Below are 15199 nucleotides of genomic sequence, written 5' to 3'. Positions count from 1 at the left end.
CCACTCCTGTCGGGATGTCGGGACTGCAGGAACTCCGTCCGAGAGCCCCACCGGGGGACTCTGCCAGCCTTCTTTGCCAGAGGCCAACAGACCTCTTCCCCACACCTTAGGTTACCAAAAATAAACTTGCACTTTTGCTCCTACACTTGCCTACCCGCTGGTTCTTTTGCGCTTGCTCAGTTGGTCTTAGAAAAACAAATCAATGGGGTTTCACCATATTGGCCATGCTGGTCGCAAACTTCTAGGCTCAAATGGTCTCAAACTCCTGGGCTCAAGTGATCCTCCTGCCTCAGCCTCCCAGGCATGAACCACGGCGCCCAGCCTAATTTTTTTTTCCAGCAGCACCCCCCACCCCCAGCCAGTCTTTTTAATTTTAGCCATCCTGGTAGTGGGTAACAAAAAATAGAATAATTTTACTTCAGCATATTTGAAACCTGAGGCTTATCAGCTGATTTCTGCCAAAGTGAAAGCTATTGATATAGAAGAAGACTGAATGTTGGCATTTTGCCTCAGATGCTTCATAAAAAAGGTCCAGTGGAGGTGGGCCTATCCAGCCTGGTTTGACCACTAGTAACATACTACAAAATGACTTCTTTAGGCTTGAGTTTCCACATTCATCAAATTAGGTGAATTTGATGAGTTAGATTTGGTTCCCTCTAATGCTCTTATCAGCTGTTTCTAAATTTTTCTGCAAAGAGACCCCACTATTATGGACCCCTCTCTCCAAGAGAAATCTAACAAGAAAAAAATAGGTATCATTCTGGTGAACTATAAAACTGCAAGGCAGGGCTGAGCGTGGTGTCTCATGCTGTAATCCCAACGCTTTAGGAGGCTGAGGTGGGAGGATCACTTGAGTTTAAGAGTTCGTGACCAGCCTGGGCAAAACAGTGAGACCCCATCTCTGGAAAAAAGTTTTTAAATTAGCCAGGTGTGGTGGCATGTGCCTGTAGTCCTAGCTGGTCAGAGCTGCAGTGAGCTGTGATGGCGCTGATGCACTCCAGCCTGGACGACAGAGCAAAACCTTGTCTCAAAAAAAAAAAAAAAAGAAAAAAGAAAAAAGAAAAATACTCTGGAAGGTGGCAGGGGAGATTAAAAGGCAGAGCCAAGTGGGAGTCAGTGCCAAGCTGAAATAGGGAGGGCTAAGAGTTTTATGATACTACCAGTCAAACGAAAATGCAAATTTTGCTTTGTCTTTATGTCCTACCTTCTAGATGCAGCCTTCCCAGCCTCATCTGGCCCAGGGCCAGCTCTCCCTTCTTAGAGAATAGTCACCACTAACTACAGGAAGCATTTGCTGAGTACTTGCCATGGATGAAGCTCATTCCCAAGGGTGAAGGCTGACTTCCTGCCTTTGGCAAGAGGTCATACACATCCTTGTTGTTATCTATGTATAAAATCTTCTATTCCTGGAAGAGGTTTTAGAAAATGAGCTGTAGAATTTGGCTGGATCCAAATTGCCCAGGATCACCTAGCCAGTTATCCCTGAGCAAAGTCAGGTTTCTCTAGACGGTACAAAGCTAAGTGTGGAGAGGGAGACTGACTGGATCAGTGCGGGTATCTAACAGGGATCCTCCACAGCCAGATCATATACATGTAACCTCCTAACTCTGCCTGGAGAATGGGTATTATAGGTAATCTTTACTGGGAAAACCTTCCCCTCTACCTGTCAATCCACAGTTCAGAAGTGTGAACTAAAAATGAAATCCTAAGCCTCACAATTGACTGAGCAGACCCCTTCCTGGCCAAGGGGACCCCAGAAAAACCTTAAAAACTGAGTTCCCGATCATGACAGGATGGGAGGTCAGACATGCCTCCTTATACCCCCTCCCTTTTGCGGTTTAGACACAACAACTGACCAGTATTAATGTGAAAATAGAGAGCATAAGACTGATGGAACAACAACAAAAAATAAAAACAAATGATATGTTTAAAGACTGATGGAATGGACCCTTTGTGGCAATATGATACCAAATTATAAATAAGACCTAAGGCCATGCTAGACAAGAGGTAAGTCACACACGCCTGCACTTAAAGAATAAACCATGTTTAACTGCCACAAGGTTTTTCTTTCTCTAGCAGCTAAACAAGCACTAGCCTTGAGATAATCAATATTAAAATTTCTAGCTCACTCCTCACCAGACACTGACCAACTGACCCCTTGTTCCACAAGCCATAACTATAGCTTTGATTGGACAAGAGACTGATTTCAGTAACCTTCTGCTAATAAGCAGACTATCAACCACAGATGAGTTCTGACTGGTTTAGAGAGGCTGTACATTTGCGGGCCTTTGTGTCCTGAAAAGAACTTTTGACATGTAGGCCAAATTGTAATACATTTAAATGTTAAGTCTCCACTGCAAGGTGAACATGGGTCATATGTAACATATATGTTTGTTCAATATTCGTGCTTCAGGACCACCTTCATGAATATTCTTACCTCCTCCTATAACCTGTTGCATATGTATGTTTAGCCAATCCATTCAGCAAAAAGCTCCTGTCCTACCCCTTCATACTTCAAGTACCTGACTCTGATCTTTACCAGAGGCTACACTTCCCAGCCTATCAGCATGGTCAACTTACAAGCTGTAACCCTTTATAGAAAATAAAGTCTCATTTTCTTTACTTTCTTTTATTTATTTATTTATTTATTTTGAGACGGAGTCTCGCTCTGTCGCCCAGGCTGAAGTGCAGTGGTGCAATCTCAGCTCACTACAACCTCCCGGGTTCAAGCAATTCGCCTGCCTCAGCCTCCTGAGTAGCTGGGATTGCAGGCGCCCGCCACCACGCCCACCTAACTTTTGTATTCTTAGTAGAGACGGGAGTTTCGCCATGTTGGTCAGGTTGATCTCGAACCCCTGATCTTGTGATCCACCCACCTCGGCCTCCCAAAGTGCTGGGATTACAGGCATGAGCCACTGCGCCTGGCCTATATTTTGTTTTTTGAGACTGAGTCTCACTCTGTCGCCAGGCTGGAGTGCAGTGGCACAATCTCGGCTCACTGCAACCTCCGCCGCCTGGGTTCAAGCGATTCTCTCGTGCCTCAGCCTCTTGAGTAGCTGGGATTACAGGCACACGTTGCCACACCCAGCTAATTTTTGTATTTTTAGTAAAGACGAGGTTTCACCATGTTGGCCAGGATGGTCTCAATCTCCTGACCTCGTGATCCACCCACCTTGGCCCCCTAAAGTGCTGGGATTACAGGCGTGAGCCACTGTGCCCAGCCCAATTTTTTGTATTTTTAGTAGATATGGGGTTTCACCATGTTGGCCAGGCTGGTCTTGAACTCCTGATCTCAGGTAATCCAACCGTTTTGGCCTCCCAAAGGTTGGGATTACAGCCACCGCACCTGGCCTTAATTTTTTCCTATTTTTAGTAGAGACAGGGTTTCATCATGATGGCCAGTCTGGTCTCAAACTCCTGACCTTAAGTAATCTGCCTGCCTCAGCCTTCCAAAGTGCTGGGATTAGAGGTGTGAGCCACTGCACCCAGCTTGATGGTTTTAAAAAACAGGAGTTTAGATGGGCGCGGTCATCTAAACCGCCAGGTTGGTCACCTGGCCAACACGGTGAAACCCCGTCTCTACTAAAAATACAAAAAATTAGTCAGTCATGGTGGCAGTCGCCTGTAGTCCCAGTTACTTGGGAGGCTGAGGCAGAAGAATGGCGTGAACCCAGGAGACAGAGCTTGCAGTGAGCTGAGATTGCACCACTGCACTCCAGCCTGGGTGACAGAGCGAGTCTCCGTCTAAAAAAAAAACACCCCCACACCCAGGAGTTTCTCTGCAGATGCTCTTTTTTTTTTTTTCTGTCTGCCACAATCCACGTATAAGATGTGACTTGCTCTTCCTTGCCTTCTGCCATGATTGTGAGACCTTCGCAGTCATGTGGAACTGTAAGTCCAATTAAACCTCTTTCTTTTGTAAATTGCCCAGTCTCCGATATGTCTTTATCAGCAGCATGAAAATGGACTAATACAATCCCCATCTCTACAAAAATTTAAAACTTAGCCAGGCATGGTAGTGCATGCCTGTAGTTCCAGCTACTCAGGAGGTTTAGGCCAGAGGATTACTTGAGCCCAGTTCAAGGCTACAGTGAGCTATGATCATACCACTGTACTCTAGCCTGGGCAATGGTGCAAGACCCTGTTTCAAAATAAATTAAGTACATAAATAAAAGCTTAAATATGAAAAAGAAAATCAGAGGGAAAGATCTTTTTTCTTTTTCTTTTCTTTTTTTCTTTTTCTTTCTTTCTTTTTTTTGAGATGGACCCAGGCTAGTGGTATGATCATGGCTCACTGCAGCCGTGACTTCCAGGGCCCAAGTGATCCTCCCGAGGAGCTGGGACTACAGATGCCACCATGCCAGGCTAATGTTTGTGCTTTTCTTTTCTTTTTCTTTTTTTTGAGATGGAGTTTCGCTCTCGTTTCCCAGGCTGGATTCCAACGGTGCAATCTCAGCTCACTGTGACTCTGCCTCCTGGGTTCAAGCAATTCTCCTGCCTCAGCCTCCCAAGTAGCTGGGATCACAGGCATGGGCCACCACACCTGGCTAATTTTTTTGTATTTAGTAGAGATGGGGTTTCACCATGTTGGTCAGGCTGGTCTCAAACTCTTGACCTCAGGTGATCCACCCGCCTCGGCCTCCCAAAGTGCTGGGATTACAAGCGTGAGCCACTGTGCCCAGTCAATGTTTGTACTTTTATAGAGATGGGATCTCACTACTTTTCTTTTCTTTCTTTTTTTTTTTTTTTTTGAGATGGAGTTTTGCTCTTGTTGCCCAGGCTGGAGTGCAATGGTGCAATCTCGGCTCACTGCAATCTCTGCCTCCCAGGTTTAAGCAATTCTCCCGTCTCAGGCTCCCCGGTAGCTGGGATTACAGATGTGTGCCACCACACCTGGCTAATTTTTGTATTTTCAGTAGACAGGGTTTCATGATTTTGGTCAGGCTGGTCTCCAACTCCTGACATCAGGTGATCCACCAGCTTTGGCCTCCCGAAGTGCTGGGATTACAGGTGTGAGCCACCATGCCCAGCGGGTCTCACTCCTTTTCCCAGGCTGGTTTCGAACTCCTGGGCTCAAGCCATCCTTCTGCCTCAGTCTCCCAAAGGGCCGGAACCACAGGCATGAGCCACTGTGCCCGCCTTCTTTATTTGTTATTACAGTTTGGTTTGAACTACATCCTGAAAAGGGGGAAAGTACGGGGGGAAGTGGAAAAAGAAACTGTAGACCCACCATATCCTATAATCAATGGCTGTTAGTGTATGTACTACATGCTTATAATCTTTTTTCTCACCAAGATTATAAACCTCCCTAGAGCACAGATTACTTCCTTTTGGTATCCTGTAGTATCTAACACAATGTGCTTTAGAAAGTAGATGTTTAAAACATATTTGTTGATGATAATACCCAGTGCTAGATACAGATGGTTTTGCATCAACCCGGCCATGCTATCTCATTCACACCTCATGTGCTAGATAACTTGTCTTTTCCTGATGGGTTCCTAGAGTACAGGGCAGCAGAAAGCCAGCTAGAGTTTGTCAACCACACAAACAAGACTTGGCAAGGCCACGGTCTGACTGATTCAGCCAGTAAAGATACATTGAGCCACTTTTAGATTCAGGTAGTTTATTACTTAAATACAGTGCATAAGGAAAAATGCACAATGGTGATAGATGCTTGTGATCCTTGTCTCATACATCAAAAACGACAATACAGTTGACTCTGTGTGTGTTCTACATCTGGGATTCAACCTACCTCAGGTCAAAAGTATTTAGAAAAAAACTGAAATAAAAAAATAATAGGCCAGGCATTGTGGCTCTCACCTGTAATCCCAGCACTTTGGGATACCGAGGCAGGTGGATCACATGAGGTCAGGAGTTCAAGACCAGCCTGGCCAACATGGTGAAACACTGTCTTTACTAAAAATACAAAAATTAGCCAGGTGTGGTGGCAGACGCCTGTAATCCCAGCTACTCGGAGGCTGAGGCAGGAGAATTGCTTGAACCTGGGAGGTGGAGGTTGCAGTGAGCCGAGGTTGCAGTGAGCCAAGGTTGCACCACTGCACTCCAGCCTGGGCGACAGAGCGAAACTTCCTCTCAATTAAAAAAAAAAAAAAAAAAGTCAGCCAGGTGCAGTGGCTCACAGCTGTAATCCCAGCATTTTGGGAAGCTGAGACGGGTAGATCACTTGAGGTCAGGAGTTTGAGACTAGCGTGGCCAATGTGGTGAAACCCCATCTCTATTAAAAATACAAAAATTAGCTGGGCATGGTGACGGGTGCCTGTAACCCCAGCGACTTGGGAGACTGAGGTGGGAGAATTGCTTCAACCCAGGAGGCAGAGGTTGCAGTGAGCTGAACTGAGATCGCACCACTGCACTCCAGAGCCTGGGTGACACAGTGAGACTGTCACCAAAGAAAAAAAAGTATATATGAGAGGAGGATGTGTATAGGTTACATGCAAATACTATGCCATTTGATATCAGGGACTTGAGTACCACTGATTTTAATATCTGTCAGGAATCCCAGAATCAATCCCCTGCAGATACCAAGGGACAACTGTACTGAAACCAAAGGGGCCAAATGACTGCAACGTGAGTTGTGAGGTACACTGTTGAACAGGAGCCAATTCTAGACTGCGGCCAAATGATTTTGTATTCAGCAGTGCTATTCTGAGGGAATGGGGAGAAAGCCCCACACCTTATCAGAAACTGTGAGGAGAGGAGAGGCTGTCTCCTGACTGCCTCCCCGAGGAGGTTGCCTCCAGGTCCCTATCAGCCTCCTATTCTCTCCTATTCTAGGAACATCACACAGCATTCTGCTAAGACTCAGAGATACTTGGATTCAAGCCTATGCCTATGGTACATGCAAGGTGGCCAGCGTTCCATGGTGGAGATGTTCCTTTACAGCTTTCTTGGGGTTTGAAAATAAGAATAAAAATCAAGAAATCTGGCCAGGCACAGTTGCTCACTCCTGTAATCCCAGCACTTTGGGAGGCCGAGGTGGGCGGATCACGAGGTGAGGAGATCGAGACCATCCTGGCTAACACAGTGAAACTCCGTCTCTACTAAAGAAAAAATACAAAAAATTAGCCAGGCATGTTGGTGGGTGCCTGCAGTCCCAGCTACTCGGGAGGCTGAGGCAGGAGAATGGCATGAACTTGGGAGGCGGAGCTTGCAGTGAGCCAAGATGGCGCCACTGCACTTCAGCCTGGGTGACAGAGCAAGACTCCGTCTCAAAAATAAATAAATAAATAAGTAAAATAAATCTGAATTCCAATCTAGTCAAATCTATAATTACCCATGTGATATAAGCAAGTATTTCATCTGTCCATGGCTTTTTTAAATACATGAAATTATATATTTTTAATTGTTTGCTTTTGGGGGGAGGGGCTCTATCTCTTCTTGTTAGGCTATAAATTGCATGAAAACAGGGCTTTATCTACTTTGTTCACTATTGTGGCCCCACTGCTTAAAATAGTGACAGGTACAAGGCAGAGATTCAGCAAACACTTGTTGAATTAATGAAATGAAGTGCAAGATATTTCTCTGTATTTTGTGTGTGCGTGTGCATTTAAAGCTTTTTTTTTTTTTTTGAGACGGAGTCTCGCTCTGTCGCCCAGGCTGGAGTGCAGTGGCCGGATCTCAGCTCACTGCAAGCTCCGCCTCCTGGGTTTATGCCATTCTCCTGCCTCAGCCTCCCGAGTAGCTGGGACTACAGGCGCCCGCCAAATCGCCCGGCTAGTTTTTTGTATTTTTAGTAGAGATGGGGTTTCACCGTGTTAGCCAGGATGGTCTCGATCTCCTGACCTCGTGATCCGCCCGCCTCGGCCTCCCAAAGTGCTGGGATTACAGGCTTGAGCCACCGCGCCCGGCCGTAAAGCTTTTAAAATCTGCTCTCAGGTCATTTGGATAAAATTAATAGAAGAGACCCAGGGAAAATGACTTTGCCTTTCTTTTCTTTTTTTTTTAAAGGGAGCTCAACTTTAAAAAGCCTGAGGGAAGGCTCATTTAACCTTAGAGTGAATAATTATATACTGTGGAGTGGAGCATAGTGCCCAAATGGATTTTTTATTAGTGCTATTATAATAAATCCTAATGACATATGACTCTGACACATGGTTCTTTGTAATAACAGAAAATAGGGGAGACCCTGCTTTTGCACTGTTTTGTTGTACACCTGCTACTTTCCTGGATATCTTTCCAAGTTCCCCTTTTCTCAGCCAATATACAGTGTAGACCAGCAAAGAAATTGCAGGTCAAGGGACCTGCCTCTGGTTCTGATTATAACAAGTCATTCATTTCTTTCCCCTAGGAAACTGGGGTTTCTTCATTTTATGTGGTAAAGTGCATACTTTTTTTTTTTTTTTTTTGAGACAAAGTCTCACTCTGTCACCCAGGCTGGAGTGCAGTGGCGTGATCTCAGCTCACTGCAACTTCCGCCTCCCGGGTTCAAGCGATTCTCCTTTCCCCAGCCTCCTGAGTAGCAGCTGGGATTGCAGACGCCCGCCACCATGCCAAACTAAGTTTTGAATTTTTTGCAGAGATGGGGTTTCCCCATGTTGGCCAGGCTGGTCTCCAACTCCTGACCTCAAGTGATCCGCCTGCCTCGGCCTCCCAAAGTGTGGGATTACAGGAGTGAGCCTCCACGCCCAGCCGGTTTTCTTTAATTGCAATTAAGTGAAATGTATTATATTCCTGTTAGAGGTAAAGAAATTATGGTTCAAATAGATTGAGTGACCTGCTAAAAGATCACTAGCTAATATTAGAGCCAAGTTTCGGACTCCAGGTTCAGATTTCTTTCCACCACAACAATGAGGCGCTTAGATCTCCAAGGCCCTAGTCCCTTTCCTCTCAATATCATCTCGTTGAAAGGGCAGGGATTTACCCCGGTTTGCTCCCAGCGTCTAAGGCTCTCTCTGCCTGGCACATGGACAGGAATGTTGTCTATTTTGAGCATGCACTCAATATATATTTATTGACTACAGATGCGCCACAGTCTGCCCTGTGACTTTCAGCAAGTCGCTGTTCCTTTCTGGATTTCATCTCTATCTCCTGCTCGGCCCAGCCTCCACCCCCGCGCCTCCTTGGCTCCTCCAGCCACTAGACTGCGCTGTGGTGTTGGACCCCACCCAGCAGACAGCGGCGCCCTTCTTGGCCGGCTGCGCCTTCGCCAGTCGGGAGCGGATCGCGAGGAACCGGAAGTGCTAAAGTCTCTGAGGCCAAGGCCGGTGCTACTGCCGCCGCTGCTTCTGAGTGCCGCGTTCGCCGCCTGTGTTGTCACCGGCGCCGCCGCTGAGGAAGCCACTGCAACCAAGACTGGAGTGGAGGCGCCGCAGCATGAAGCGGCGCAGGCCCGCTCCATAGCGCACGTCGGGACGGTCCGGGCGGGGCCGGGGGGGAAGGTGCAGTATCCGCCCCCCTCTCCTTCCCCTGCGTCGGCGAGGCTTGAGCGACGGCTCACCAGGCCCTCTCCGCCTCACGGAGGGACTGCTCGGCGCGTTCTCAGGGTCAGCGCGCTTTGCGGTTTACCCGACGCGCCGCCCTGTCCAGGGCAGAGCCGGTGGCGGGCCCCCCCTACTTGCCGGAAGAGGAAGCCGAGGCTCTGAGATTCCGTGTCCACCGTTCACTGGGCGCCCCTTGAGCTCTGGGCGCTGGCCTCCTGACTTCCACGTCCGTTATCTTAATTGAGTCTCGCTGGGGTTGGGAGGCCGGGTATTGTCAGCGCTTACAGATAAGGAAACGGAAGCCCACAAAGGCCAAGGGGTTTTCTTTAAGTCCGACTTGGCAGATGGGCTCTGGACTCAGATTTTCGGGTTTCCCATTCAGATTTTCTGGTTTCCCAGCTGGTGGTCTTTTTTTCTCACCTGCTTCATGCTAGATCGATTCCCTCCCTGCTCACTGCCCCCTCCCATTCTGTTCCACCCACTTGCAGCAGGACACTTTCCCGCCACACCTCTCTTCTCACACACTTTTTTTCTAAGACTTGGCATCCCTCCCATCTTCCTTCTCATATTCTCTGCTATGCCTCTCCTCTTCTTCCTCATTCATAGTTTTTCAAGATCTTTGCTCCCTCTGTGCTAATGAACCTCTCAACTAGGTGTGGACCCCAAAGAGAGATAGGCTTCAGTGAGGCTTTACGTGTTTAAGTGGACGGCTGTTTGGCCCTCGAGGTAAAAATTAAGGAATTTCACTTGAGTGGATCCAAAATCAAGAGTCCTAAAGCTATTTTCTGAGTCAGCATGCTCCATTTCTGAGTGAGGGACTTAGTGCTATGGTGTGTCTTGACATTTTAGTCCATTGTTGCTGTGCTGGCATAACCTTGCTGTTTTTTCCTACACTTGCCACTTAGCTTTCCCCACCCCATCCGTTGATCACCTACTTGGGCTGTGGGAGCCCAAAATTAAAACTGATAGAGTAACAGATGTAATAGCAGACCTTCCTTTTTTTTTTTCCCCAAGCCAGAATTTCAACAAGTTTAATGCTTCTTTTTCCAGAAAAGTTACCTATTTATTCTCAGAGTAATGCAGCAAGAAAAAAAGCAAAAATGGAATGTACTTAAGATGAATAGAAAATTGTTTATCTCGTGAAAAATCTTAAGTTATTAAATTCAAGTTAATTCCTTTTCTGCAAAAATGGCCTGTAACTCTTATTGGCTATCCTCCTGAGCTTATTCTATCCCCAACTAGCTTGATATGACGTTATTATGTAAAACAGGAACAGGAATAGGCACATAAAAATAAATTTTATTAATCATCTGCCGTTTTTGATGATTTGCAATAGTCACTGAGTAACTTCACATCTGTATGCCTTTTGTAACTTTTTAAAAAGCCTTTCCATGATTTTCCTTTTAATGTATGTCTGGACACCAAGGTTTACTATGTTAGGATATTCTTTTGACTATATTGGGCTACACATCTCTGAAATAAAATAATTCTTGGATTTTGATAACATAAAATGCAGATACAAAATAATCTAGGCATTATATATTGTCCCAAAAAGTAGTATTTCGGTATCAGTTTTAACTATTGTTTTGGGGCTTCCCTTTTTGACCACATATGGTCCATCTTAATGATCAGAGTCTTATTATCTTATTTCATTATCCTGGTGAGCAGGTTTGGATGGTGAGAAAAGGAAAGATTCCTGTGAGAAGAGCAGGATGAGCAGAGGGAGTCTGTGCTTGAAGTTGAGTCACTTGAAAAAGATCTCTTTGAGTGTGCAAGAGATCTGAGCAGATGAAAATAAAATCAGGTAGGCACCAGGGAAACTACTTAAGTGACGAGGTAGGTGGGGCAGTGAGATATATGCACTGTGCTGAGAAGGTACACTGACCCTATTTTCCTGTTTTTGACGTTAGAAAATTCAGATCATCTACTTTGAGAATCTGTTTGTATATAATCTGGAACTAAGTAATTTACCAAACGTCTGCACAGATTACCAATATTGTATAATATCGGATATATTTTAGAAATGCAGGATGTACATTTGCTGTGAACATACAGAATAGCAGACTGTCATTTGGACTGTACAGTGTTTGTACATGTACACACACGTATGCATGTATATGCATCGAGTGTCCAGGGCTTACTACAATTCAGGAATACCAGATAATTTAAATGTAAGCTAATGTACCTTTTACATAGAAAAGATGGGACGCGAATGATAAGAAGCTGGGCATGGCCAGGCGTGGTGACTCACGCCTATAATCCTGCACTTTGGGCCAAGGCAGGAAGATTGCTTGAGGCCGGGAGTTCAAGACCAGCCTGGACAACATAGTGAGACCCCTATCTCTACAAAAAAGTTTTAAAAAATTAGCCAGGCATGGTGATGCATTCCTGTGGTCTTAGCTACTCAGGAGGCTGAGGCGTGAGGATCCTCTGACTCCAGGAGTTCAAGGCTGTACCACTGCACTGCAGCTTGGGCAACAGTGAGACTTATCTAAAAGCAGCTTGGGCAACAGTGAGACTTGTCTAAAAAAAATAAACTGGACGGTAAGGCTTCGGAGGAGGTCTTTCTGTTGAACTTCCCTGTTCTGTTCACCAGCCCTATTCTTGCAAGCACTGGTTTGGAGATGAACTTACAAACATAACACAGGAGAAGTTGAGAAAAATGAGCCCAATTTGTATAGGTTCTTTTCTCATTTGTCCCTCAGTCCATTAGATATAAAACTGGGTCCACTGGCCAGGCATGGTGGCTCACGCCTGTAATCCCAGCCCTTTGGGAGGCCAAGGTGGGTGGGTCATGAGGTCAGGAGTTCAAGACCAGCCTGGCCCAGGTGGTGAAACCCCCGTCTCTACTAAAAAATAGAAAAATTATCTGGGCGTGGTGACGGGTGCCTGTAATCCCAACTACTCTGGAGGCTGAGGCAGGAGAATTGCTTGAACCCGGAGGCAGAGTTGCAATGAGCTGAGATTGTGCCACTGCCCTCTAGCCTGGGTGACACAGCAAGACTGCCTCAAAAAAAAAAAAAGAAAAAAGGAAAAACTGGGTCCGTTGACATTTGGTAGAAAGTAGGCCTCCACTAGCTAGCTTTTAGTAGGGCAAGTAAACATATGATAGAATATAACCACCACAGTCTTACACTGTCAGTAAATATCAGTGTGCTGGATACTCATTGAACTAAATGACTTTAATTCCCTACCAAGCTGCTTTGGATTTTAGTCATTGAAAGTGAATGCTCACTTGTTATAATATTACAGGCATATGTGATGTAACTGTCTAATAGGTTTTCTGGCCACTTCATTACTGTTATATTGAAAATGGTAACATAGGTAACTACAGCATGAAAAAAGACAAAATAAGCTGCACACATAGTTCATTCAGTTATTTGGCATGCCACTAATGTGTGCTTAATGGACTAATTCACAATCCATACCTGCTAATAACTTTTAATCTGTGATAGTTACTATGAATTGATGTTAACCTTCAAATTTGGGCTTTAAAAAAGATAATATTAAATGTACAGCCTTGTATTTATTATTATAGAAGTAGTTAATATGTTAAGTTTGGTTACATAAATGCAATTTAGTTTATCTCCCAAGTCCACATGTCTTTGACATTTATTAGTTCAAAAAGAGCAGATTGCCCAGAATTTTTATGTTCTTTCTTTTTGGCAGTGTCATGAATAATATATGTTAGAATACCCACTGGTTTATGATAATACTTTTTGTTATTTGATACTTCGCTCGTGTTAAATGTTGGAAAAGATAAAGGAGAAATGCAACTTCTGGATTTGTGAAATGAGAATAAACATTATTAGCAGATGAAATATTAACAAACACTAGGGGTTGAACTGGTAAACCTCGGTTTATGCTTTTATCAAAATACTGTTGGTACAAATATTAAATGCTTTCTGTATCAACAACTTCAGCTAATTAAAGCCACTTTTAAGATAGTATCTTTTTTTTCTGCCATTTAATCAGCATATGTTGTATGATTGGTAAGAATAGTCATGTAAGTTTCCTTAAAATATAGAGTCACCAGGCTGAGTGCAGTGGCTCATGCCTGTAATCCCAGCACTTTGGGAGGCTGACGTGGGCGGATCCCGAGGTCAGGAGATTTGAGACCATCCTGGCTAACACAGTGAAACCCCATCTCTACTAAAAATACAAAAAACTGGCCAGGCGTGGTGGCAGGCACCTGTAGTCCCACCTACTTGGGAGGCTGAGGCAGGAGAATGGCGTGAACCTGGGAGGTGGAGCTTGCCATGAGCCAAGATGGTCCCACTGCACCCCAGTCTGGATAACAGAGCAAGACTGCATCTCAAAAAAAAAAAAAAAAAAAAATAGAGTCACCACAAATGATGATGATAGTGATGTATAGGCAAGAGCAGAAGACTCAAAAATGTACCAGCCAGTCAAGTGTTTTGTTTGGCTTTCCGTTTAAAAGGAAACGATACATTATCTTGGAGAGGTATCCTAGGAAGGTTATTACATGCACGTTATTTTTGACAGTTTTATTACCGTTCTCATTTGTTGTGGTTATTTCTGTTAGCTGAAAAAAATCCACACTTACCAAATGTGTTACTTTTTAAAATGCAAAACACTTAACTTCCTTGGCAGAGTTAGCTTCGCTATTGACATGCTCTTGGGTGGAGCATAGCAGCCAACTGGCAAATGGCCTGTTTCCTTCCAGTGTGGGAAAGAAAAGGGAGTTTTGGCAAGAAATACCTAAGGAGAGCCTTTTATAAAAGTTACCAAAGGGATTTATAGGCACTGCGAAGTAGACTTGACCTCAATTTTTTTTTAATTTCATTTTTAAACTGAACACGGAAGGGAGAGCTATTGCTTTTCTTACTAGGTTTCATTGCAGCTGTGCTAAAAAGCATTTTTTTCTTGCCCTCCCCACTCCCCCCGCTTCAGAGAATCATTCTAATAATAGAAGACAGACCTGTGAACAGCTTCATGTGCCTTGTTTTTCTAGGAAAATGCAACATGGCAGCAGCAATGGAAACAGAACAGCTGGGTGTTGAGATATTTGAAACTGCAGACTGTGAGGAGAATATTGAATCACAGGATCGGCCTAAATTGGAGCCGTTTTATGTTGAGCGGTATTCCTGGAGTCAGCTTAAAAAGCTGCTTGCTGATACCAGAAAATATCATGGCTACATGATGGCTAAGGCACCACATGATTTCATGTTTGTGAAGAGGAATGATCCAGATGGGCCTCATTCAGACAGAATCTATTACCTTGGTAAGTACAAAGTCATAGTTTCTGAGAGAAAATGATCTCTTAAGTCAAACTTAACTCTAGATATAATTGACACTCAAAGTTTGAGGAATAAATAAATTAGCGACTTTTGGTTCCATTAAAGGAAAAAACCTTTTAATTTGAAGAATTCGATTTTGTTGTATTGCATTAACTTTATTTTTACTTGTAGGTAACAGACCATGAATTGATCCTGATCATTTTTCAAAATCAAAGATGCCAGAAATTGCTTCTTCCTAAAGCTAGCTTGAAATGCCTTTCTTTAGATGGTCTGATTAGGAAAACAAACAATAAAACCATTAGTTTGTTCCCACTCAACAGCTACTGCTTTTTTTTTTTAATCCAAGGTTGTTTTGGGTCTCTTCTTCCCGAGTCCAGTCACTCTAGATTTAATGTCTGCCTAAATTAAATATGTTAATCTACTGGTTTACTATCTTGTTTGTTAAAATTTTAAAGATAGGTTCCTTCCCTTCCTCCAGAATTTTTCCAATATAAGTTT

General features: G+C 44.4%; 1 protein-coding gene across 6 annotated transcripts in view; it reads left to right on the top strand.

Moving 5' to 3' along the window:
• The first annotated feature begins 9171 nt into the window (after window positions 1-9171).
• DPP8 (dipeptidyl peptidase 8) overlaps window positions 9172-15199 on the top strand; it is a 75331-nt gene continuing 69303 nt past the window's right edge. For 3 of the 6 annotated variants that reach the window (XR_002733382.2, XM_023220822.2, XM_023220824.1), the window contains exons 1-3: window positions 9172-9398; window positions 11109-11244; window positions 14416-14685. Coding sequence is in view for 4 of the 6 variants with exons in the window: in XM_023220822.2 (XP_023076590.1) it covers window positions 11229-11244; window positions 14416-14685 (286 nt within the window). In the remaining 2 variants the exon portion in view is untranslated. The remainder of the gene's footprint in view (window positions 9399-11108; window positions 11245-14415; window positions 14686-15199) is intronic. The other 3 variants (XM_023220821.2, XR_002733383.2, XM_023220823.2) reach the window with 3 other exon arrangements.

Source organism: Piliocolobus tephrosceles, chromosome 6 (assembly GCF_002776525.5).
Source record: "Piliocolobus tephrosceles isolate RC106 chromosome 6, ASM277652v3, whole genome shotgun sequence".
Lineage (NCBI taxonomy): Eukaryota > Metazoa > Chordata > Mammalia > Primates > Cercopithecidae > Piliocolobus > Piliocolobus tephrosceles.
This window is presented reverse-complemented; position numbering and strand designations above follow the sequence as displayed.